This window comes from Telmatherina bonti (genome assembly GCF_933228915.1).
Source record: "Telmatherina bonti genome assembly, chromosome: 5".
Classification (NCBI taxonomy): Eukaryota; Metazoa; Chordata; class Actinopteri; order Atheriniformes; family Telmatherinidae; genus Telmatherina; species Telmatherina bonti.
Window position 1 is genome coordinate 23749795 of NC_136623.1, and position 24452 is coordinate 23774246.

At 38.6% G+C, this 24452-nt stretch overlaps 1 protein-coding gene across 1 annotated transcript; it reads right to left on the reverse strand.

Annotated features, from left to right (window-relative positions):
• On the reverse strand, positions 1-22575 carry st14 (ST14 transmembrane serine protease matriptase; the record flags this gene model as incomplete). Its single annotated transcript, XM_079241117.1, has 19 exons — positions 1-165; positions 272-408; positions 970-1235; positions 2513-2693; positions 3110-3229; positions 5166-5279; positions 5620-5727; positions 6328-6432; positions 6891-7021; positions 7374-7483; positions 7837-7940; positions 8062-8201; positions 9437-9665; positions 10040-10075; positions 10777-10949; positions 12233-12303; positions 13085-13245; positions 13853-14000; positions 22549-22575. 19 exons carry the CDS (start codon positions 22573-22575, stop codon positions 1-3), a joined length of 2526 nt encoding a protein of 841 aa, XP_079097243.1.
• Between the last annotated feature and the right edge of the window lie 1877 nt (positions 22576-24452).

Consider the following 24452-nt stretch of genomic DNA (forward strand, 5'->3'; position numbering starts at 1 on the left):
TCAAATCTTTGCGTGCTCTTTGATCCAATCTCTCAGCTTGGTGACGCGCGAGTAGATCCCAGGCTTGTTCCGACGAGCACAGCCCTCGCCCCAGCTCACTATACCGGCCTGGAACCACTTCCCACCACCCTCCTCGAAACACGACAGGGGACCTCCAGAGTCTCCCTGGAGAAAAGGGTTATTAGTTTGGGTTAAGATGTGGCAGCACAATAACTAGAGTGCAGAAACTGCCCCATTGTCATTTTTTTTCCTATTCTTGGCACAATCTCACCTGGCAGGCATCAACTCCTCCAGCCAAGATTCCACTGCAGAGCATCCTGGAAGTGACTTGGTTGTTAGTGACTGTGTCGCACACTGTGTCATTGATGATTTTCACTGAAGCCTTCTGCAGGATCATTGCCTTCTGACCTGCAGGAGCAGGACAAAGGGGTCAGTACTCTGCCACATGACCTCTGTGTTCATCCTGAACATCAAAGGTGTTAATGGGCTGGGTTAGTGTTCGCTAATGAAGGTTTAAGAGACTTCCCAGGAGAGCTGACGCCTGTGTTGATTTATGGATATAGAAGCAGGCTTAAGTGAAAAAGACAGATTCGAACAAGATGAGAGAAAAAGGAGGCAGGATAGAACAGCAGAGAAGTATGTCATGATGGAAGAGATTTTTAAAAAAATGGGAGGGACATTAAAGCAGAGGAAGAAGATGAGATGAAATGAGAAGGAGATGAAGGGAAGAAACTGGCAGGAGGAGGAAGAAGATGAAGGACACAGATGAATAGATCGGTGTAAGAAGGATGGGGGAGGAGTGCGGCGTCATAATTCAGATGAGTTGGATAGCCTACAAGGAACAACATAATACCAATAACTGAGGAATAACATTTCACTCATTAAAAGCTGTTATAATAATGATAATTAGTTGCAGATTTTTTTTTTTTTTTTAAACTGACAAGAATTGCCACCATTTATGGCAAATACCTGCTTCTCGAAGTAGACCCCAGCCTGTGATCCAGCAGGTCATGCCTGCGGGGAAGACGTGGGAGGATGAGGGAAGGCAGATGGGTTGGATGGTGTTGGTGAACTCCAGTGGCTCTCTCAGCTCCAGCAATGCAATATCGTAGTCTTTGGTGAGATCATTGTAATCTTGGTGAGAAACTATCCTCTTCACTTTACGCAGCTCACCATCCATCCTAAACTGGCTCTGCATGCCGCTGTAGGCTTGCCAGTTGGATGCCACAGCGTGTCTGGGGAGCACCAAATCATGGAGCAGAGGTTTTACTCTCACAACAAAGAACCAGTACAGGTGATTATGTGTATAATCTAACGTGCCAAGTGAACAACTCTGCAATTTGTGCTGCACTTAAGATTAATACTTGTGTCTTGTTGTTTAGTCAGTCAAGAGGTTCAACAAGAAATAAACCAGAAAATCAGCAAATGTAACATTAAAAGAAATGAGTATCAAATTGTTATTATCCTTAGCATACAGATGATTGAGTATTGGTTCCCAATCTGAATTCAAGATGAGAAATGCATAAGGTTTTCACTGCACAGACACTGTCAAAATTATATTTACACATATAAAAAAAAATCATAACATTAGTAGAATAGTAATGAGGTTAAAGTGCATCAAAACTCCACCATAATACATGTTGTGTGGATGAGTGCTTGTGCATTTTATGGGATTGCAGGTAACAAAATATTTGTTCTTGTTAGAGGGCAATCAGTAACTGTGCCAAGTGTGTTTTACTAAAATTGCATATCTCATGGATATAGTTACTCAACAAAATGTGGGAACTTAAACATCATCAAGTGTAAAGACTTTTCTTGCAGAAACCAGAGTACAATAGTAGAAAATCTCAAACCGGGATCAACTATCATTTTTGCTACCGATGAAGCAGTCCAATGGCACTGTGCTTGTGCCGCTAAAAGTGGGTTCACACATCAGTTTACTCTCCATTTGAACTCGCTTTGAAGGAAATTTACACTTGTTTTAGTAGTGCCGATATCTACTCAAAAGAATCATAAGCATCAAATCTTAGCATATCCAGACTCATAAGTTCTATGAAAAAAGGGAGCTGAGCAAAAATATTCCTGCTAATCAACCTTTCATTTACTACATATGCCTTTGGAGACAAACATTTTGCACACCAACTGTAAATCTGAAGACAGCTCCCTGCTTAATCATGATAAAGACAGCTCGGGTTGAACAGCATGCTTAGTGCACCACCAACAGGGCACTCTGATGAACACAGAATAAGAGGCATATTAACCATCGGTATAACAGAATTAATTGGTTTCTGCTTTTTGCAAATGTGTATGCATGGCAATATTTTTTTCCATAAACTGCAACGTATGTATGCACACTTCTCTGTTGTGCAGAGTTTGGATTTTGTATACTGAGCAAACATAAGAACATTCAATACTGGGACCAAAAAAATAAATACATGAATAAAAAGAAAGGCAATGTTTTACACATTTTATTCTTTTACGTGTCTGTAAGTGGCAAGGATCTGTGACTCACTCTGGAGAGATGGTGACAAAGCAGTGGGCGGCAGAAAGGAGCCATGTTTTAGAGATGATTGAGGCACCACAAGAATGCCCAGAAGTCTTGAAGTGAAGGCTGACCTGCCATGGCCACTCTCCAAGATCAGCGTTCTGCCCTCCTACAATGCGATTCATCTTGTATGGCCTGGTACCACATTCTGTAATTAAACAGAAAATTAATGAAAAGACAGGAGAATGAAAGGAAAATGCAAGGTAATAAACTACAGATAAATATCTTAAATTACATCACAAACAAATAGTATCTGCAGTGAATGCAGCTAAAGGCGTTTGAAAGGTATAGTGGCATTTTATCTAATAATTTTCTTAAAAGTAAATAAATAGACACCCTGAGGCTTAAATGATATGGGGGATAAATAAAAACTTCAGAGATGGAAAGAGCTACTTTCAAAAGGAGAATGAAATAAATAAGCAGTTGAGGCCTGAGGCTCTTTTTCACACAGCTCAACCTAGCTTCTATAATCTAGTTTGAATGACATTGACAAAATTAGATCCACTTTTCGCCATTAAAAAAAGCTCAACTTTGTAGGAGAAGCGGTATAAAGACATTACTCACCACAGCCAACTTCATCTGATCCATCAGAACAGTCGTCTACTCGGTCACATTCAGCATTCACCTTGTTGACACATTGTTTGTTACTGCATTTGAAGCTGAAGTCAGAGCACATATCTGGAGCTGCAGTTGGGTAGAGATGGGTCATTAAGTTAAAACAGAGTTGAGAAAAATAAGGTATACTTTATTTCAGTGCTGATGTTGTTTGGATAAGGACTTGATTACAAAAAGAAATCATCCAGTCCCTGCAGGTCTTAAAATAAAAAAAAATTTTTTATAAACTTATATAATAATAGCCCCTCACATATTACCGCTCTGTCATCATTCATTTAAGGCAAAGCCAAAATACTTTTTTTTTTTTTTTTTTTTTTTAAATGAAGGAAACAAAAGAAATCAACTATGATTAGCAGCTTATAGCAGCAATGACACAAATTCATAGTTTACATATGAAGAGGCACTCAGTTTGTCTTCGACTTCAATAAAATTGTTTTAAAATCAGTCGAGCAACTAGTCCTTCAAACGCCATGAGACCAGTTCTTTGTTTACAAGACTGGAAAAGAATCTGAATTGCACAGAATCAAAACAGTGAAAAACTGTCATTTCCAACATTTCTGGCTTAAATTTAGCTAATTAAGCCTCATCAACAGCATCACAGTAATTCTGTGTTCCTCAGCTGGAAGCCTAAACCCAAACCTGTTTTCAACTCATTTTGTACATTTTATCAAATACATGCTTTCAGAACTACAATAAAATAATTCATTTTTAATATTACTTTTTACTTTCGCTCCAACATTGTGCAACTTTATCAGCCTTTCACTTTTTTATGAAAAACTTTAGCCAAATCTGAGGTTTACAACATTCTTTTATGCCCAACTATGACAACATTTTGCCAAAGCCCAACAACAAGTTGAGTTCTGGACACAGGCTAATTTCAACACACAATTTTAGACATTCTGTAGCTTTGCTGCTGTGTTTGGGATCAGCGTTCTGTGGCATGACGTGATTTCATCCATGCTTTGGCTGTCAGACACATTGCCTCAGGAATTCATTGTCAATTTTATGACTGCAATGTGTCTGGGCTCTACGACTGCTCAACAAACCCAAATCATCACCCTTCCACCACCATGTCTAACAGTCGTCCCACAGACAAAGAGATTGTTCTTTTAACTACGGAAAAAACAGATGATTGTGCACCTTGGACTCCTTCAAAATATAGAACATATTGTTTGGATCATTTTGTGACTAGTGAGTAAATATTCTGATATTACTGTTTAAAACATGTAGATAATATAATTACATATGGATATATGATTACATAGGTGTAAAAAGTACCAACATGACCATCGAATGGTGACATAGGTTTGCACTTGCCCATGAAATTATGCAAGTTTTAATGGCAAAATTATCTCTTGCTAAACAACTACAACAACTGATGGTTAAAAAAAAAGCAAAAAACAAAATGACAATGGCGTACCAGAGGTCTGTGCTCTGAGTGCTTCCAGTCTTTATTATGTCTCGTTATAAAAACCTTTGAAATAAAGAAGGTTGTACTTTCTTGTTCGTGTGACTATATTTAAGCAGTAAAATACTATGCAATCAGCAAGGCTTTACAGTGAGGCAAGAATGCACAATGTACTGTGATTGAGGAGCAGACTGCATTGATTGGGTGTATTGACTGGAATTAAGGCCTAATATCCCTCTTTATTCGCAGAAGTGAGAATAAAAAGGAAATGCAATCTTGCCCTCTGTGACTGGGAGAGTGAATGAGAGTGAAAATGATGAAGACTGAAGTGCAGGAGGAAGATATCAGAGAGACAAAAACAGGGCAAAGTGAAACATTTTTTTTTAGTAACCACTTTGATTTGTTTTCAATTGGTTACATCAGTTTTTAGAGTTATGCTTGTGTCCTTTGTGTGTGTGTGTGTGTGTGTTTTTTTAATTATACAGCACCTTGGTCAGCCATGTTGTTTTAAAGTGCTCCAATAGTAAATACAGTAAGGCTTTTGGGAAGGCTTTTTAATTTGGCAGCAACTACTTAAGAGTAAGCACCGTCACTTACAGGTTTTGCATGACGCCTCATCACTTCCATCTTCACAGTCCATTTTATTGTTGCACACAACATCCTTGGGCAAGCAAACCCCATCCCCACAGTGCCACTCATCTGTGTCACAACCTGGAGGCAACAAATTATGCTGGTTATGAATTTGTAACAAAATAAAAGTAACCTGAGCAGGAAGGCAATCCAGTTCACTTCAGAGAGACGTTAGCTTTGCACCACTAGTAGGTAAGGCTTAATTCTTCTTGCATGTACTACATAAGATTAAGCATCTGGATGGTTGCCGAGCATCTTGGGCACTGCTTCAAACAAACTCAATTACTGATGAAATGATGACTGTACACGTCGCAGGGGTCAGTGACCATAACATTATTGGTGATTTGTCTTTAATGTTAGCTCAATTAGCATACTATTAAACAGGTTCTGGAGAGTGTTTAAAAAAAATGGGAATACTTACCACATTGTTTCTCATCGCTCCCATCTCCACAGTCATTGACATGATCACACATCCAGAGCTTTGGGATGCACATACCACTTTCACATGAAAACTGATCATCATCACACTCTGAAGCAACACAAATAACATGCACATGAGGGATCTGAAGATGTGATGGACAATACATTCGCTTTAATAAACAGCATGAGATAAATGGGAAAGAGTGCAGGGGGGTGGGGACTGGGGTGTTGCTTCCTTTTCCTTCCACAGCATTTGAAACTAAGCTGGAACCAGCAAACCAAGCTTGGTCTTACAGAAATAAAATCTACCTTGTTACTCCAGGTCACTACTTAAAATGTTCTGTATAGCTAATCAAAATATAACAAAGCACTAGTTATTTCCTCCAGCTTCACACTGAGGATAAGGTATGAACTCACTTATAAAAAGTACATGACAATTTTTATACACCTTAGATTTTATTATCGCTCAACAGATGTGAGTTAAGTGTTTTTTCCTTGTTTTCAGTCACTTTGCTAAGCTGACGCAAGTGACCCCTAGCTATGTTTAACATGCATCTAACTGTCAGCAAGAAATAAGACAGATTTTATATATATATATATATATATACATATATATATATATATATATATATAAATGACAAACTGTTATTCTAAAGACATCAGAAGAACACGCAGGATTTTAGACAAGTAGGGTCAAGGGGAAACTTACTGCACTGCCTCTCATCGCTCATATCGCCACAGTCATTCCAGCCATCGCACTTCAATGAATTTGAGATGCAAATGCCAGATTTACAGGCAAACATGTCAGGGCAAGCTGCTCAGACAAGACAGAAAAAGGGAAAAGAGGAAAAAGGGAAAGAAAGGCAGTAATGACAAATTGAGCAAGAGGGAATGACAGCATGGTTACAACATCCATCAACTTGCCTATAAGGGCAATTATAAATCCATTTTGGTCAAACTGGGAGATGACATAAAGAGCAGAGGGCATTAAAAGCTATGTGCTCCCGTCTGACAGCCGCAAATAAAATAGGCCCAATAAACAAGCCCTCCGCTGATTAGTCTTGTTCTTGAACTTTATCGCTGCAGTTTCCAAGCTTGTATAACAAAACAGCTATTTGACTGTCAGTCAGCTAACATCTTTCTGTCTTTCAGATGACACAGTTACTCCCCCTGCGTACTCTAACAGCAGGCCAAGAGTGTCACTGTCATGCTGTAACATTTCACCATCTTGCAAACTGCTGTGCTATCCGAGCAAAACAGGATTTAACTCACGGTCAGCTGGATCATAGGCAGTGTACGCTGCGATGAAGCCTTTGTCCGTGTAGGACTCATCGGAATGAAACAACACATTTACGACGTTGTTGGGACTGGTCAAAGACAAAGAGGGCACTTCTCCACAGTACCTGGGATAAAGACCGAAGTTAAAAGCAAATTCAAACAAACATTTAAAATAAAGATTGAAGAACTTACTAAAACTGATAACTCCAGTTTCATTAAAAGACTAAACTTTGCAATATAGACGAGCTTAAGTTAATGTAAAGTCCAAGTCTCAAAAGAAAGTAAACTAATTTAACCACTTAAATAAAGACCTAAATTGTTTTTGTGAGAGCTCATGTTTTTTAAGGCTTTTTACATTATGAGTATCCTTCCAGATATCCATTAGCTTTTTTAGGTTTACAATTTCACACTTCATGCTCTTTTTAAACCAATACTCTTTACTCCCATACAGTTACAGACATGGAAATCAAGTCTTACTTGGTTCCCATAATTTCCACATAGTCTTTGTGACACACACGGACGTCCACTCCTGGCTCCTTCAGGAGGAACAGCTTGAAATCCAGCCGTATCCTTTTCCCCTCACTAACCTAAAGTATATGACAGAAGAACAGGTGAACACCTAAACACATGTACATGTAAATGTTCACGCTGCAGCATGCGACAATGTGGGTGTGCACATGCACCCACCACCCACCCACCCACACACCCACACACCCACACACACACACACACAAACAACCCCAACACACAAAACGCTGCAGAGCTATAGCTGCAGCAGCAGGAGCAGTCTGACAGGTGAAGATAGAAGAGGTACTGAACAGTTTGGCTTCTATAGTGCTGTCTCAGCATTCCTCTGGTGGCAGGCTAATGATGCTGGAAGAGGAAGAGGGTGGAGGGGCCACGACAGAGGCAGGGAGGGAGGAAGAGAAGAGTTGCAAACCTTGATTGTCCACTCGCAGTCTATAGCAGGTGGATAGAAGCTGGGGTGACGTGGTGAAGTAAAATTTCCTTTGTTTTCAGAGAGAGTACCACCACACTTTTCGACTGAATGGATATATGAAAAATTCCCATTAGTGCATTGCATATCATTACCAGTGGACTACAGCATAAGTTATACCAAAATAATCTAGATAAACAATGGAGCACTATGGACAGGATCTACTACCTTCGGTCCTTGGGATGGTTCTAAACATGGCATCAAAACCAGGTTTCTGAACCTCACTGTCTGTAATAAAGGTGATCAGCATGATGTTGCCAGATGACACCACCTCTAAAGGACTGGAAGGAGGCCTTTGACCACATTTCCTATTAAGAGTAGTCAAGAAAAAGGGAAGATATCAGAAACTTTTGGAATCAGGAAAGAATTCCCAAATGAGTTTCAGCAAACAGAACTGAATCAGCTGCAAAATGTTTTATTAATAAAATTGCATTTAATTTTCATTAGAATGTACAAAACTAAGGGGAATTCAAACACAGCCATGACTATTTAATCAGGACGAAGAGGGTCCTCAACACAGCAAACTAATATCACAGGAAAAAGAAGAAAAATACTCTCTACTACAAATTTGAAAGGAAATAAATGAATAAGCTGTGAGTAAAACAGAAATACATAAAAAAAAGTGCCAATAGTAAGTAGAAATTGCTTCGAAGTAAATTCAGAGTCAAACATTATGTACATTACCAAAAAAGTTTCAGCACTGTTGGCGGCAGAGCTATGAAGGTGTGAATGACGCTGCAAAAGCAGCAATACATCTACCTCCAGCTAAATAATGTCATTATAGAGTATTATATTATGGCTCTCATAAACCCCATGTCACCTTGGATAAAGCTGATCACTCAGTAGCAGTATAAAAATCTTATGCATCACTTGGTAACATATTTGTTTGGCAATGATTTCTGAGTTTAAAATTGCCCGCAGCTACAACTGATGTTGCATTTAGGAGCCTGCAGTTTCAGTAAAATATCCCATCCCCCACAGACAAAGGGCAATTACACACAGTGGTGTAGTCGGATTCAAGTTGGCACCTTTCATAGCTCTGAAAGGAGAGGTCTTTTTCAGCCAACTCAATCTCGCTGAGGTCTGAAAAGCTGACAATAAAAAGGAACACTGTGCTAAAGGCTTCAGAGGCCAAAGAGGGGGAAAAAAGCTGTAATCATAAATCCAATAAAAAAAAGAATCAAGTGGAGCATGTTCCTCCCACATAAAAAGCAGCTCTTATTCCAGGATCCCTTTGCAACATTTCAGTCTAATACAAAGTGATTCCTTGTGGTTGTCTTTTGGGAATCTCTCTCTGATCTCCCAGGGAGAATAAACGCTGGTTGAAGCCTATCAAACAAAACCTGCTAAGAAAGTTTAAGACAAAAATGGGAATGTTGTCTGTCAAAATTTCATATACTAGCACACAATGAGCCTCCTCTCGTCAGTCTTAGTGCAGTAAAAGCTGCAGAACATTTAGCTGGTGAATGACAGTTTACCATGGCTCTTTTTGTATGAGGACCAACATGATTCCTAAACAATGGATATTCCCAGGTCTACTTACGTTGTGATGGCCTGAGAGAAGTCAGGACTCAAAGAGTCAAAGATTGACACAAAGTCATCGGTGCAATCATCTTCAATGTGGAAAAGGGGGAAACTGACAGATATAGAGTTATTCTCTGAGGCTCGGATTTGCCACTGGCACCGAGTCTTTGAGGGATAGTGTTCAGGGTATCCCGGGGATGTGAAGCTTTGTGCGGTCTCAACAGCTTCCAGAGTGTAGAAACAGTCTTCTGATAACAAACACCACAAATTAGAAAAAGTAGTTATCAGGACCATGCAGAATTAGTAAATCTATATCTCCCAGTTGGTCTGTTTATAGAGGTCTGTTTTTATTTAAAACCATGTTTGTGTAAAGTTTGTTTTAAAGAGCAAATAATACACAAGCTAGAAAAGTAATGTGATGTAATTGAAGTCAAGGTTATAAATCACCAGACAGTGTTGAAGAAAAACATTTTAGCTTGAAACTGGGACCTTAATTTCTGACAAGAGCAGCACATGTACAGTACAGGTCAGGCCAGTCGTTCGTTACAGACTGAAAAGTGAGTATCTAGCCAGCTGGAAAATTATAGCTACGAGTGATTGAAATGGGACATACTGCACTCACCAGCTCCGGGTTGCCTGGCCATGCGAGCATCTGTGACTGGTGACACAGACATGGGAATGGGGAGACAAGGAAACGAGAGGAAAGGTAAGAGTGGGTCACAAAAGTTGCGAGGCTGATAGAATTTGATGCATGAGCCTAAAATATTGGGGCTGCACATTTTCTGTTCCATTTCCCTGCGGTTAAGGCAACTGGTGATGGTGTGCAGCTCTATCTGCTCCATCTCACCTTGCCCTACAGCAGCAACTCATACATCTCTGTCTAACTATCTGGGACAGCAACATCAAATCATACCCACAGAAATCATTTTAAAGAGGACCAAAACCACTGAGTCACAGGGTGAGCGTTTGGCCGGTGGCCAGGATGTCGACAAATGCAATGCGAATGCTGAGCAGACAGAAGGAAGAAAAATGGCTGTCTCAAGGCAGGCCAGGGCCCAGTTAATATCATTAGAGGATCCAAACAGCATAAAATGTGCAATCTCAGATGCAGCACAAGCTGAGAGGTCTGGCTTATCTGTTATCATCTTATCAGCACAACTCAGAGCGAGCCACTTCAATATGAAGAGAAAGCAAACAGAAAAGCAATGCTGATAGGACATGACAAGAAGGTTTTTCAGATCTACATTCACAATTCTGATTGCAGAATTGCATGCTGGGATCAGCTGCGGCAGCATTCAGTACTTCCCATCTATTTCCCCACAGTATGACCCCCATCCACCTGCTGCTCCTGATACCTACGTGAGGCAGTGACGTCAATGATTTGGATATCACTGCTCTTCAATGACTTGCGCCGATTATTAATGCCACCTTCCAGTGCATCCAATAGCCGCTCTTCTGAGAAAATTGGCACGATCTCCAGGTCGCTGGGTGGAATTTCAAACTGGGACCAGAAATAGACTATCACACCTTCGCTGGTATAAGCAGAGACAAGAAATAGATAGAAGCACATAAATGAACCTTTTACGGAAGACCATCAATTATTAATTATTTGAGAGAGAGTATATATATATATATATATATATATATATATATATATATATATATATATACATACATACATGGGAGATTTCTTTAAGATTATTCTAAATCACTTAAGTCAAACTGAATTAACTTTGGGAGTAAAATACTGCAGATGCTGCAATCTTGCTAAGATAAAGTTATTAAAACTGTCATAAATCGCCATCTACCATATCATTTAAATAGGCTTCCACTGGGATCTCTGATTAGACAATACAACATATACTGAGGAAAGTCAGTCACCGTAAAACCTGCAAAAGAACACATTCCAAAACTAAAATATAAGAAATCCTGGACAAAACAGAGACTTTTCATTGTCACTGTTTATATAGTACATTTCAAAATAGAGTGAAGGATAAATAACCTTATAACAATGTTTTTAAAAGTGCCATATGGGACTGAAACAACAGAGATGTATATTTACTCAAATTTGCTGCATTCACAATACTGACAGAAGAAATGCAGTATCAACCTTTTTTTTTTTTTTCCAACATTTACCATTAAAACAAAGAACTGATTTTAAAAACTGATCTTAACATTTCCAAAACCATAAATGTCTTGGCCGACTCTGACATTGTTGAAATGCCAGATATAATCCATCCCCAAACACCCGGAAGATTATCAAGTAAAAGTGTCCTCGGAACATAGATTTTAAAATTAGTTCATGGTTCCTTCAGGCACTACAGTCCTGTTCTCTACATCTCACACCTTTTCTCGCAAGATTTCAAATACAAAGTGTAAAAATTATAATAACAGAGATGTGCAGCTTTTTAGATGTTAAGAAAAACTATGTCATTTTGCTAAACATGTTATAATACATAAACTTAAAATTGTTTTTTTTTTCTAAGCACATTCATTTTACCATAAAGTGCTGCACAAATGAACTGGATCAGATGTGGCTGCTCTGCTCCATGCAGTGCAATGCTGTACTATTACACAAGGAGTGAACAGAGGTGATTTACTGTTACTGCCAACTGCAGTGAGTCATACAGTATTTCACTCCATTGGAAATGATCAGAAAAGCAAGTCTTAAAACTTTCAACCCTCAGCAGTAGGTGCAACAAAGTTTTGTACCTTAATAAAACATTGTTATTCTCATTTAGCTTTCAATGTGTATTGAAAGTGATTGTTCAAAGATTTTTTAAAAAGTTGTACAGCTTTAAGATTTTATCAATACCTAAATGCAGTAATTGTCGATCCTGTATAGTATTTTGCAAACAGTGGATCCGTCTGGTACAGTTCCCCCAGCTGTGTAGAAGGGAAGAAAAAAAAAAAAACAGTATTTTTACTGAGCAGAATATGTGAAAGATTTCAGCAGTGTATACACCTCTTAATTTGCATGTTAATGGGAAAACTGGGTTCTAGTCATACTATGTAGACTTACAAAGTAGAGCCTCGGCAAATTTCATGTCTTGTAGTTTTAAGGACATTTAAGGATAAAGTCAGCACTTAAGTCCTGACTACATCCCGCTTAAAGTAACATCTGCATGAGGATGGGAGTATTTAATTAGTGATAAACGCTGAAAGTAATAGTAAAGTTTGAGTCCTAACTGACTGTTTACTAGAGCCAAACTCTTAAGCATATATGATTAGAAAAAATACCCTCCATGTAAAATTATTTAAAAAGCTGTGATTTTTATAACGTTTTATGCAAACCTCAAGCTTTAAAAATCTATTAGATGATAATCTTTCCACAACTGTCTTTGCAAACTCACCCAACACTCACAAATGTGTCATATTTTTCTCTGAAATGTGTACCGAAAGGGTTTCAGAAAAGGCTTTTTACAATCAGCATGTTAGGTGGTGCTACAAACATCAAATATGTTGAGGGAAATGCTAAGAGAATCCACAGCATGTGTTTTTTTCAGCCCACTAGAATGTGCCAAAAGCAGTCTCTGTGCACTGGGAGGGACAGATTTAAGCAGCACTTTCACAGCAACTCCTTAACTGGAGAGGTGAACATAATGTAGTCAGCTCTGAAAAGTCAGTGGAAATGTATACTGCAGAAAAAAGAAGGTGTCATACTTACAATTGCCTCCAATTTACCAGATAAATCCTTGAATTCTCCACTCTGGGTGTTCTCTAGCATTTGGTCATATAGCACATTTTGCAGCTTCATATGTCCACTGAACAACTGTTCTGATTTGCTGCGGTGTTTTCCAATGGTGGCTTCTTCATCATTCTTTTCAACTTGGAGAAGAGAGGCAGATAAGAGATCAAAGTGTTTGATCAACAAAATGCTATGAGATGGTTGCCCCTGATGAAAGAAGGAACTTTTTAACAGGCCTTGAAGCTCAGTCATCAGCTCTATAGAGCAATCTCCCACTGTGAACATAGTTTTGCTCTCAGAGCAATTAAAACAGCCAGCTGAATCAAGAGGGTGTTTATCAAGACTTCAGAAGACTATCTGGCGCTGGGCATGTAAATGACAAGAAAACTGCCATGGATTCATGGCATTTTTCTCCTATGCATTATTAAAGAAAACTGTTAGAGCTGTCGAACACTAATGGGAAATTACAAAGTCCAAACATGCTACTCTCACAAGCTTATATCAAAAAGCTCTGCCTTTACATCAACTGCAAGTTATCCACTTTACAGTTTATGATCTTATGGCTGTTTTGGCAGTACGAGATGCCAGCTATGCAAACAGCTGAATTCAGGAATGTACTTAAATTTCTGCAGAGATGTCCACAGAAAGTCTGTCACATGATAATTGTGCTCAAATATAGTTTACTCACATATATAAAAACATCTATATATTGTTGACAATGAATTTGAGGAAATGGTCAATACTCACAAACAAAATACCAAATCAGGAAGGCTGCAACCGCTGCAAGGACAAGAACAGCCACGAGAATGCCAATCACGATGCCGAGCTTCTTCTGTGTTGATACCTTCTCTTTGCTTGTTAAGAAGTCGATGCGCTCAGAGCGACCGTTGTGGCTCTGATGTTGAACGACAAGAAAAGAAAATCAGCAAACAAACAGAAAATGTGCTGTGCTTTGGATGCAATGACAAAAAAGCAAACCATCATTCGCCAAAATTGATTCCCAAGTTAACAAAAACATCAAATTCAAATGTTTTAGCAATTGTAACAATAAAATGGCAGTTAAAAACATTTTTGACCTTGACAAAAATACCCAATGGCCATTACAGTCCATGATCTTTTCCCCTCATTATTGTTGTTTTCCCATCAGCTTCTCCCCCTTAAAGGGGTCACAACAGTGAATCATCGTCTTCTAACTACCAAGTTGGTACGAAAAGCCCTACTCGCAAGGTTGTACTTTGGCACAAATTTTTCGCCAGATGCACTTCCTGACAACTCTGCATTTATCTGGGCTTAGGACCGGCCCTCAGAGAGCATTTGTGTTGCCCTCTAGGCTACGTCCCACCGGTTCTACCACCTGAGCCACTGCTACCCCTCTTTTCACGCTTTACTTTGAACTTCTTAGTTGTAGACTTGTATTAAATTGATCTACCCTCTCGCAACTTGCACTATACTGGAAATATGTTTCAGGGTTTATTTTCAATTAATCTCAAACAGAGAATATCCAACAGGAATAATAACAGCAGGGCATTCTTTCCAAGAATGACAAGTCCAGGCAGACCGTCTGTATCTGTTTGCAAAAACCAGTTAAGCAGTAATGACAGAGCTACTTCATGGTAGGGCTGCACAATTTCAAAAGAGATTTTCTGACTGAATTTTAACCACCAAATTTTGACTTTTGAGTTGTGACAGTCTGAATTTTTTTCCTTTGAAATCTTTATTTTCTAATTTTGAGTCGTGAGTTTTAAAACTCTGAAAACATAGTAGCAAAAATAAAACTATGCTAGAGAACCCGAGCTTGAGAGATGAACAGCCACCAGTCCTACCCTGGGGAGATGGGAGGGGTGAGAGGGGAGTTTTTTTTTGTTGTTGTTGTTGTTGTTGTTTTTTTATAATTATAAAATCCATTGATGTAGAGTTGCCAGGTAGGTTGTTTACAAGTGGTGCAATAATAAAACATAAAAATACATGTTTTTCCATACACAATGAATGATCGGGATTAATAATCATGGTGGTCAAAATAATCGTGATTATTATTTTGGTCACAATCGCGCAGCCCGACTTCATGGTCACATGCTTTTTACATGAGTTCAGAAGTTTCATGATGCCGACTAAATAACTGTCAATAAACACGTACAATACTTTAGAAAAGAACCTGCATCTCTTGATATATGTGTGTCTGTTGTTGTGTTCGCTCTCAAATGGGTAGGCGGAAAGGGATAGAGCTTAGGCCAGTAAGTAATCAGCACACAATGAATTCTGTGCCTGTAGCCCATGAGTGAAGAATCCCAAGTGCCATTAGGGATGGAGAATCACTTTGGTATTAAATCAATTTGTCAGATGTGCTACCCTTAAGTTGGGGGGCTCAATTACATGAGTCTAGATAACTCATAGCAATTAAGGCGTACTCCCACCCAGCTAAGGCTTCCCCACATGCTCTCTAATTGGAATCTGTAACAGCAATCATGGGCCAGAATGAGGGGAATCATTAGATATGGGGTCAGCAAGTGCCCCAGGGTTCCTCTCCATCAATCAGCCTGATCACAGCCTAATAAAACTATTACATACTCTTCATCATTCTATTCTTCAATAGAAAAAAAGACATACCATTTCAATTTTTACACCTAATTATAGCATTTATTTTAAGCCATGAATCACTGAATTTTAAAAAAAGAAAACATAACACCTTGAAACAAGCCAAGTGGAACAGTTAATGTTTTACAGGCCCACAGCAGTGCAGTGAGATTCCACCAAGTACCTCAGTATTGTCTAACCAGTCTGACGAGGAGGAAACACTGCTGTGAGGTGTGGTTTGAAACAAATAAGGTGGCAGCAGTTTGCCCCAAAGCAGTAAGCGGTTGTCAGTTTCTGTGTTACTTCACCATCCTTATTTCACTTTGTTGTCTTCATGAACCATCTTTCAACTTATTTTTATTTTTTCTGTTTCAAATGAGGGTTTTGTTGATTTGTCCAAATATTGTCTGATGACTTTAGTGACTAATATGCTAAACAAATAGGATCCAGATGCTCATTCATCAGACAAATCACCTGTAACTAGTTTAAAGCTTGCATCTCCGATTGTGTGGGAGCGCTGCAAACACAAGTATACCTCAAACAAAAGACAAAAAGTCTTTTTCAAAGCATCTTCAAAACTTTTACTTCCTTTTTAAGTTTCTTTTAAAAAAGGCAATAAACAAGAAGCAGTATTTAGTGACCAAAGATCTTGACTCTTTCTGCATAGCCACATTGAACTGCTTGCCTTGAGCTCGGTCATTCCAACTTGTTATGATCACCAAATTGCATTGCAGGGCTGTAGTTTCTGGGTTTTGGTATTGCATGAGTTGTCTGTCACATTTTTCTAAGCACTAATAACAGAGACATTACTAATATGATTAGTCATACTGGTGCCCTTTTACTCAACAAATTAGACACTGTGAAGCAATCAGCCAAGCAGGGCTAGCTCCACTTTAGAGCAGCAGAACCACCATTGATCCTTCAACTCTTGGTCTCAATTGGGTGTGAACAGCAAATAAACTAAATACAACCAGTTTTGCCAGCCCTCGTGTTTACGCAGGTAGCGGTCTCATATTTTATGCATCAATTAAAAAGATAGGTAAAGCTTTACCTTGCTAATCTTTTCATTATGAAATATGAAACTAGCGCAGCCCTATTTTTTGACCTTCAATAATCCCTGAAGGCAAAAAAACAACATCATTCTGATCAAAGCAGCTAATGTTGCTAAAAACAAAACACTAGGACAGAATGGTTTCTTGCTTTTAAAGTTACACAAGAGCCTTTTTTTTTTTTTTTTTTTTTTTTTTTTTTTGTTAAAACCTAGATTTTAGGCCCTGGGGTGGCAGTGGCTCAGGTGGTAGAGCTGCTTGTCTCGTGACCTGACTATTGGTAGCTTGAGTCCTGTACCTCTACACTGCTGCAGCCCCGAGGGGGACACAATTGTTCTGAGGGCCAGTCCCAAACCCGGATAAATGCAAAGGGTTGCTTCAGGAAGGGCATCTGGCATAAAACATGTGCCAATTCACCTGTGCATGATTCGCCGAGGCCCTTTAATTGGACATGCCAAAAAGGAAACAACCCTTTTGCCCAAAAGTATGCCAACATACTTGAGGCAATGGTTGCATAAATCTTCTTCCCACATTTGTGACTATACTCACTAAAACTTGTACCACAGTTCTAATGCACAGCTAAAAAAAAACGGCTCATGAAAACACAATTACAGCTATTTTTAAAGACATGATCTATTTTCACCAAACATACTCCCACACACCCTTTCAATCCCACACACCCTTCCCCCCCCCACAATTTCAACCTAAATGTTTTGTTGTTTGAAGCAAGACCAGCTAAAAGCTGCATATAACCAAACTCTTCAGATATGATACCAGCTATATTAATGGATTTATCAATCTGGGAAAGTAACATTAGCCATGTGTTAGTTGCATTAACGTTCTTCACAGTTCACTTAGACATGCCTGCAAAGGTCATGGTGCATGCCATATTTGCCATTTACAGGATGGCAACACAATACATCTAGTGACAAGTATAATAGTTGTCGAATAGATTCATTTTCTTACATGTTATTTTACCATAAATTGTATGTCTGTATGCAAAAGTAGGATAAAAACACTGCAGTACAAGATTGAAGCAGTTGAACATACCACTCCACGTTCGACCGAATGGAACAGTCACTGTTGTACTTGCAAAGGTTTAAAACCATAGTTGTTATCAACTTTGGAAAAAAAATTGTTTTACTTCACCTGCACAACGAGAAACCTAGCGACCTTTGCATATGCGCACACACATTTGCCATGAGATTAATGGAAATGCAAATCAGAGAGTAGTCCTACAGCCTCATGGTATATCTTTATAGTAAAAGCAGAACTAAATGGAAGATTGAAACAGATCAGTGCTACATCTTCCTCATCCTAACCGCACAACCTCAGAAGACTGATGATAAAAACAATACACTTGTCAGTTCATGACAAAAGATATATTTTGCACAGAGATGAGGTAGATAACAACTGCACTTAGAAGGCCTCATAAGGTGCATATAAAAAGGTAAATACAAACTATATATAGCTGAAAAAACTCATCACAAGCTTGTCCACCTGCAACTTGAAATCTATAATTTAGTAGTTAAGAGATTTTACTTGAAACAAATTTAAAACGCTTCTGCTGCTTGATGTCAGCACAACTGCTTTTGAAATGTGGGCTGAGACACAAAAGCAGAGCAGTTCAGCCTTGCCTAAAGAATTATTTACCGTCTCCCCTGCTGAGTCACCATATAAACAGGGAGCAGTCTCACTACATTAATCACACCATTCCAATTTCCAGTATCAAGGATTGACCAGATTGTGTGGAAAAACAAACAAACTAATATTTCCTACAGAGGAAAAAGGTCTGTAGACAACATTTTCAGATGAGCCATTTGTTTATTATGGAAAAAAAAAAAAACAGAACAAAATGCATTTCCATTTTTGCTTCAAGAGATGGCACCCACTGATCCCAGGACAAGCCAGGGAATGTTAAAGTGGAACTATTATGTGCATTTCAGGCCAATTTATTTTTATTTCTGAGACCAGAAGGGCTGGGATTGATCGAGTTATTGTCACAAATCGCTTTATTTACTTCAAACCGACCCTCTCCGTAAGCTGTCAGATCAGCCTGCGGGCAAAACGAGTGGATTGAGACTCTTCCGCATTAAGCCCCGCCTCCCACCACTGCACTACATTGGGAGCGCACACCACAACTGCTTTCGCCGTCATTGTAACATCTCATAAACAGAAGGATTAGGCTAATATGAACTCAAAAAAAAAACAAAATACAATGTCAACACATAGCATACAGCCCTACATGTTGGAACCTGAATCAGACCCTGAAAACGAAGTGGAAAACAGCAACCCGCAGCAACGAATGCAGCAAGATGTCTCTCTTTGGTAAACTCACCAGCCATCGTTGGAAATAACTTCATCTGACGTTTTCTACCCGCCTGATGTATTTGTACATGCCCTTGATAACCAGTAGAAAGTAACCAATCACCGAACCTTATCCCCCGGGACGTCACAAGGATTTCGAAGTAGAAAAAACTCTCTAAAACGACGCGTTTTTCGTCGCCATGGAAACCGAACGGAGAGAGTGCTGGAACTCAAACTCAAACATGCATTTAGGTGATAAATAACAGTGCCGTTCAAATGCCTGATGGGGATTCAACACTGTAACGCAAGCTCAGAAAACTTGAAATACCATAATAGCACTCCTTTAAGAAATGTTGATGCTTGTTCCTTTTTGTGTTACTGGATTAAATTCAAATACCCTTTTACCTGGAAAACAAATCAACTTTTAGAGCATATTAGAAACCGAATCAGTTCCAGCAGGAAGCAGGTGATCAGTTGTGAAACAGGACTTTTTAAAGTTATTGCAAAATCCTTTCCAGAGAAATATGAATCCTGTTCTCAGGCCTTCACCTCTCAGTATGTTACACATACAGCAGCTATTTCAAACCTGAACAATAGCATGACTTTTCAGGATGACTGAAACTCTGTGGGATAAATGGTCTAAATCATTTCAAGATCCAAAAAAGAGAGCTTATAAAACAAAATATATCTACATTAGCATTTATGATCACTAGTGTAGGAGAAGGAAAGCGTTATTTGTTATTTTGCAACAGACACTGGCTTCTCCCACTTACTGTGATATTTTAGTTTCAACCGTGATTTAAATCTCAAAAATATTTTAATGGGGGAGGGGGGGGGGGGGGGGTTATTTGTCTTGTATTCACTGTAGCAGAAGGTCAAAAAAGTACAATTGACCACCCTCTTGTATCAAATGTCTTAAACTGAGAACAGCTCTGAACACAAAAGCTGAAAATATTCTGCCTTTTTTTGCATGTCAGAGAAAGTAGGTCTGCTTTGCTTGACTCTTTGCTTGTTGTTAATTTTATATGTGCCTTTGTTCAGAAGCAACATTGTTTACATGAAGCCTTCAATTAAGTGTTGTTGGGGTTTTGAATTTGAACAGCACTGACCAAAGCCTTGTAACCCTTAATGAAGCCTTTTGCACAAACACGTTCACCTTTGGCTGCCTGTCAGTTTTTCTTCTTCCGCCCACATCCTCTGTTGGCATTCCAGAGTTTGAAACTACACTGATTTACTGTACGAAATAACAAGAAGTGACATTTACATAATGTATGCATCTTCTGGGATAACTTGACCTGTAGGTTAGCAAAAGCTCACTTCTGACAGTTTTCACATCCTATTATCACTTAGCATACGCGCCTGCTTAAATATAACACTACACAAAGTGCCCCCCCCCCCCCTTCCCCCTATCCCTCTGAATAAATAAAAAATAAATAAATAATGAATACAGTGAAATATATATCCGATCAGATAAATCACAAACCACTGCCTCCACTTTGGAAAAATAACAGGTGTGACTGGAAGGTGAAAAAGCTGTGATTTGTCACTCGCATTCTGCTTTTGCCTTAAAAGAAGACGTGTTTTAAAAAAAAAAAGATGATTATGGATATCATTTACTGTCACAAGCGACAGAAAATAATTGTTTGAGCTTCTTTTAGTATTTTTAAATTAAGTTACAAAGTGCAGCAAAATGAAAAATAAAGAAATTGTAGAGCAGCATTCCCTTCAATAATCAAATAAAATAAAGTTAAAAGGGATATCTGATAAATAGGTGACAGTATTTAGTTGGGGTGGGAAAATCAAATCGAAAAATCGGAAATCGGGATTTTTTTCTTCACAATTTTAAAATCGACTTCTTTTTTTTTTTTTGTTAAAAAAAATAGATTTTTTTAAAAAACTAAATAAAATTAATCCACTATAAATTTTTTGTCATTTTAATTGTTTTTATTGAACTTTTTACTTGTCTTCTTGGGCATTATAGCAGTAGAGTCAGGATCTGGCTACTGTGTTGTTTTTTCCTAATTGAAATCATGAAAAATTAGGAGCAACAAGAAGTTTTTAAAAAAATTCTGTTTTTAATCTACAAAAATCATCAACATTGAAGAATTTTGAGAATCGCAATTTAAATCGAATCGGCACCCAAAAAAATCGGAATTGAATCAAATCGGGACAAAAGCATATCATCACAGCCCTAGTATTTAGTGAAAGGTGGGCTAGTGGTTAGAGAGGGCCTTGGAACTACAGGAAGCAGGTCTCCAGATTGGTCATGGAGATGAACCACTGTGGGTCTCAGCAGTTCAGTGCCCTCTAGTAAATCTAGAGATTGGTAAGAAGCAGATAATTTTCTTTTTATTTTCTTCTTCTTCTTCTTCTTACAATAATAATAATAATAACAATAATAATAATAATAATAATAATAATAATATGTGGCTGCACAGTGGCGTAGTGGTTAACACTGTAGCATCACACCAAGAGCATTGCTGGTTTGAGCCTTGGCTGGGGTGCAAGTGGCCGAGTGGCGTTTCTGAGTGGAGTTTGCATGTTCTCCCAGTGTATGTGTGGGCTCTCTCCAAGTACTCTGGCTTCCTCTATCCATCCATGCATACATGTTCTATTAATTGGTTACTCTAAATTTTTCCTAGGAGTGAGTGTGAGCATGAATGGCTGTCTCTCTGTGTGGCCCTGTGATGGACTGGCAACCCATCCAAGGTGCACCCTCCCTCTCGCCCAATGATTGCTGGGATAGGCTTAATTTTATTTATTTATTTATATATATATATATATATATATACATATATATATATATACATACATACATACATACATATATGTATATATGTATATATGTATCATATATACATACATATATATATGATCTGGTTAATCATAACCAGAATAATGATAAGATATTAGCTATAAAACCTCTCCCTCCCTTTCTAATGGAAAACGTCTGATGTCCAGTTGTCAAACTGATTTGGAGATCGCCTTCACATCTCAGTGGTCAGGAGGGTACAAGCCTTGCACAAAGTCTGATAACAGCAGTTTTTCTCATTGAATGACACTGACAATTTTGTTTAATCAATAAATAAATGAACGAACAAATGCTCAAGTGTAAAATGAACATGCACAGCTTACTCAGCTACATTTCCAGGAATTTGTTTTGTTTCAGGAATTAAATACAGAGTTAAAGACGAGGCTCCATTAGTAATGTAAACGGTCTTTACGTGTCATGATGACAAACTAAAACATTCAACTTCCATGTTAGTCTTTGGTCAAAACTTAAAAAGCCAAACAAGCATAAGAATCAATGAAACAAACCTTTCAACCAAGGATGAGTGAGGTCCATATATGTTTGAGGAGAAAAGGAAACGTGCCATGACAGACACCTGAATTTCAGCAGAAACTTGTGCCAAGGCCCAAAACCAGACTTTGTTACATTAAAAAAAACACTGCTTCCGAGGCTATATCAACCAGAACGACAGACAGACAGACATTACCAGCTCTTTTGCAACTTACGTCGTATTCATATCTGGCAGAATACATCTTAAGGACAAAAATCCAAAGATCCGAGACGACTTTGTGTTTAAGTACAAATGTTTAAGTAAAACCAGTTATTTGAGACTCCTCTTGCATGGCGTCGTGGGTATGTGAACACTGATCCACCTGAAAGCTACTTTTAGCCACGCCCAGTTTACCTGAGACGCCGCAGCTGCCCACGCGCACACAAATCACGCTCCCTCTCTCCATACAGTCTTTCAGCCGGTCTAGGTGGATTTGGTCATAAACTAAATGCATACATATGTTGGCTTTTCCACTTTAGCAGATTTTAAACGTTAATTGAAGCACCTGATTGTCTGTTTGGGGACTTCCTGTTGGGAGTTTGCCTTTTATTTTCATGGCATGTCTTCCCCCTGCTGACCGTTTCTGGATGCTGCTGCCAAGCGCTTGTTATATTAAATCTATTGTATATGACGCTTCAAATTAAGATTGTAGTTTGATAATGTAATGCTTTCACATTCATTAACAATTAATTCTCCCACTATACAACATAGTCATGATTAAAAATGTTTCACATTAAGTCACTTATTCCAACATCTCTTGTAGTCATGGAGAAATAGGAATAAAACCACATCAGTTTTTATTTCATATTTGATAAATGCTGTGCTTGATGTATGGTCTTTGGAGCATGTGCTAAAAACCCTTTCCACGTACGCTTCACTTGTGGCTTTTGGCCTGTGAACATTAGGCTCCAACCTGTACAAAAGCAAAATGAACAAAATAAAGATATTTTGTTTAACTGTTTCACTGGAAATTGAAGAAGCTCAGAGGTTTGAATATGCACTTTAAAATCCAGAGCTACAACACTGTACCTCTGGTGAGGAGCATTTTTTTCCACAATAAAATTATGCTTCCAAAATTTCTAGCTTTATTTTTTCCTATGTTTTCTTTTGCTTTAATGATGAGTATAATGGGCAGCATGGACTGGGCAAATTCTGACCATCCAGAAAATTAGATGATGGCCCAAAGGGCTTCTTATAATCTCAATCTTCATAGAGTCCCATATGTGGTGAGGAGGGTTGTGGTCAGGTGAATGTATAGACTGTCAGAGGCTGTCAGGACTTCTTGTAATTAGTGGGTTTTCATGCACAATCCTAATTTCAAAAGTTGGAGCAGCAGTAAAAGGCTGTAAAAGTAATTGGCACAAATCAAATTAGCTTCTCAGAAATAAAGATGGATGAAAGTTCACCAGTCTGCCATAAACTGCATCTATAAATTGAGAGTTTCAGAAAAATGCTCCTCAACATAAAATCCTGAATATTTCCTCATTCACAGTGTATATTAACATCACCAAAAATTCCAGAAAACCAGGAGAAATATCTGCTCATTTGGTTTGCTCTGTTTGTTTTAAGAGTATGCATCAAGATCCTGCATTTGTGGTGATATGGAGTTACATCATTGTCTAAACCACGGGCAGATTCCACATTTGTGAAAGCACCATCAATGCTGAAAAGTGCATAGTTTTTTTTTAGCAACAAATTCTCCCATGTAGATTTTGTTTCTTTCAAAGAAAGGCCTGCATAGTTCAGAAAAATAGTGCTAAATCATACATTGCATCCATCACAGCAGCATGATTTTGCATGAGAACAATGTGGGTGTTGCAATGGACTGGTGACCCGTCCAGGATGCAGCCTGCCTCTTGCCTGCTGACTGCTGGGAGAGGCTCCAGCTTTCCTGCGACCCTGAATTGGACTGAGCCTTTTGGAAAATAAATGAAGAATGTGGGAGTTGAGCTGCTTTTCACCAAAAGAAAACTTTTGGTGCATAATGAAAATGAAAATCTGTTGAGGAAGGTCCAAAACTAAACAGACCAGACAAGAATGGGGCAGTTGCATAGCAAGATGTTGGGTGGGGTGATGATA